Source organism: Chinchilla lanigera, unplaced genomic scaffold (assembly GCF_000276665.1).
Source record: "Chinchilla lanigera isolate Chin_1 unplaced genomic scaffold, ChiLan1.0 scaffold00173, whole genome shotgun sequence".
Lineage (NCBI taxonomy): Eukaryota > Metazoa > Chordata > Mammalia > Rodentia > Chinchillidae > Chinchilla > Chinchilla lanigera.
Genome location: NW_004955574.1, coordinates 710012 through 712776, shown reverse-complemented (window position 1 = coordinate 712776; position 2765 = coordinate 710012). Strand labels below are relative to the sequence as shown.

At 57.5% G+C, this 2765-nt stretch overlaps 1 protein-coding gene across 2 annotated transcripts in view; it reads left to right on the top strand.

The window, feature by feature from the left end:
• The window catches only part of LOC102028913 (dapper homolog 3-like), a gene marked incomplete at its 3' end in the record, with an annotated part of 7841 nt that extends 5076 nt beyond the window's left edge, over positions 1–2765 (top strand). The window contains 4 exon segments of one of the 2 annotated variants that reach the window (XM_013509566.1): positions 733–788; positions 1230–1326; positions 1448–1600; positions 2588–2765. In XM_013509566.1, the coding sequence (XP_013365020.1) occupies positions 733–788; positions 1230–1326; positions 1448–1600; positions 2588–2765 (484 nt within the window). 2 annotated transcript variants of the gene reach the window in all.

Sequence of the window (2765 nt, the reverse complement as noted above, 5' to 3'; positions counted from 1 at the left end):
CTTTGTAGCCCCAGGCTGGTCTCAAACTTGCAACAATCTTCCTGCCTCAGCCTCTGAGTGCTGGGGTTACAGGGGCACACCACAATGCCAGCTTGCCTGTGATTTTTTGGCTTGCCTGGGATTTCTTAAAGATACCCTTGAAGCTACACAGTTGAGCTGCACTTTGGGTTCTGCTCAAAGTGGACTGTGCTCTGTGAGCTTCTCCACTACCCAGGGCGGAGCTCAGACTGGATGATTTGTTAACCTTCCTCACATAAACAGGCCCAGATGGGGGCTTCTGAGGGGGGCAGGGCCTGAGGAGTCAGAGGCTGGGAGGAGGCTGTGGGAGCCAGCCAGCCTTTCTGCCCTAAATAGGCAGGCTGGGTGCCGGCCCTCCCTGGCCCTCCTCCCCCTGCGAGGCCAGACAAGCCGCTTTTGTCTCAGGGTCAACTGCCAGCGGCCGTTCCCTCCGGCCTCAAGCAGATCACGGAGGCAAAGACCTGGGGGTCTGGGCACCTCTGTCCCTGCCATATTGGCCCCCACTCCCTAAAAGACCACGGTTACTCGGGGGGGATGAGAAGCACTGGGCATCTAAGGGGGTGCATCTTGGTGGGAAGGGAGCCAGGGGGGTGGGGTGGGGTGTGGTCTCTAGGCCGTAAGGCACCTGGCCAAGAAGAGCTGGGGATCACCACTGCGGTGCCTAGAAGGTGGACTCACAGAGCTGTGGGGTTGGCCTGTTTTATCCCTGTGAAGGAATCCGCCTGCAGCAGGAGGCACTAGAGGAAGACTTGCAGAAGGACTTTCCATCGGTAATAAGGGGCAAAGAGGGGGAGACGGAAGTATCTAGGGAAGGTCAGCTAGCATCATGCACACGTGTAATCCCAGCACTTGGGAGGCTGATGCAGGAGGATCTCAAGAAGAGTTCAAGGCCATCCTGAACTCATCTCGAGACCCTGTCTCAACAAAACAAAACAAAATAAAAACAAGAAAGGAAGGTCAAAGACTAGGAGGTGGCAGACCCAAGGCTAAGGGATCTGCTGGGTCCTGGCCACCAGCTGTCACTGCTGAAGACACAGCAGGAAGACCCGAAGTTAGACTCAAAGAGGAACCATCCAAGAGGGGTTACAGAGCTGTGAGCACGGCAGGGAGACAGCTGAAGGGAGGGGAAAAGAGATGGGGCCCTCTAAGAAGGAATGAGGTGGCCAGAGCTTGGGGACCTTGTGACCATCCTGCTTCCCACATGTCCCCAGGAGGCCCTGCCTGGGCTCATCTGGGATCTGGGCCAGCAGCTGGGAGACCTGAGCCTGGAGTCGGGGGGCCTGGACCAGGAAAGTGGGCGCAGCTCAGGTGAGCATGGGAGGGGGAGGAGGGTCTTCCTGGGGGCCCCCAGTTCCCACCATCCCCGATCTCTCCCCGCCCCCCTCCCTTCCCCAACCCCAATGGTTTCTTGGCTTCTTCCTGAATGCAGGCTTCTACGAAGACCCCAGTTCCACGGGAGGCCCAGATTCTCCACCTTCGACCTTCTGTGGGGACAGTGGCTTCTCCGGATCTGGCTCCTATGGACGCCTGGGTCCCTCTGAGCCCCGGGGCATCTATGCCAGCGAGAGGCCCAAGTCCCTAGGTAAGGTGGATGGGGTTTGGGGCCCTGAAGCCAGGAAGAGGACAGAGGGTGGGACGCTTCTGAGTCAGCCCTGGACTCCAGTTCTGGCTGGGACCTTTCCTCTTCGCGTGACTTTTGAGCATCTCTCTCCTCTCTGGGCCTGCGTTTGTCCGTCTGTTCAAATGGGTAATAAGTAGGGATGTTTCCAGCATGTAGTGAGCTTCTGCCCTCAGGCACCACCGACTGCTGTTAATCATTCACACAGCAGGTCTCTGAGCCCCTACTCTAAGCTAACACTGTCCTAGGAGTGAGGGGCTCAGCAAAGTCATTATGGAATGGACCTTCTATTTGCAGAAACATAATAAACAAGATAAGTAAGGTATTTAAGGTACTAGATATTGATACATGCTAGAGGAGAAATAAACCAAGGAAAAAAAGGAGGAGCCTCCCTTGAGTTTGGAGAGGAAACAGGACTTGTAGAAAATATGACTAGCCGGGTGTGGTGGCACAGGCCTGTAATCCCAGCACTTGGGAGACTGAGGCAGGAGCACCGACACAAGTTCGAGGCCAGCATGGGCTATATAGTGAGGCTAATCTGAGCTACATAGTGAGACTCTGTCTCAAAAAAAAAGTCCTGGGGAGGGTCTGACGGAGACTGTGACACCTGAGTGGCTCCCTGAAGGGAGAATGGGCCAAGCACATACTGCAGGGGAAGGGCATCCCAGGAAGCAAGAGCGGCTAGTGCAAATTGGGTCCTGAGGCTGCAGCTTGACTGTCCTGTGCATCTAGGGCCATGTGGCTGGAGAACTACACAGGACAGGGTAGATCTGGGATTTAAAGACACAGAACTAGGCCAAATCCTGCAGGGTTTTGTAAGAGGGAAGGGGTGCAGCCAGGCTGCTGCCCAAGTGAGGTGGGGAGGGAGGCTGCCTGCCTCTTCCTCCCAGGCTGGAGGAGAAAGGACTTTGAGAGCCCCTCCTCCCTCTCCCTTTTCCGCTCCTTCCCTAGGAGACGCCAGTCCCAGCACTCCGGAGTCGGTGGGCGCTAGGGCAGCAGTGCCACGCTCCTACTCCGCGCCCTACCCGACGGCGGCGGGCTCTGCGGGCCCAGACGCCTGCTCCTCTGCCGAGCGGCGGGCGCGAGCGGGCCCCTTCCTGACGCCCAGCCCTCTGCACGCCGTGGCGCT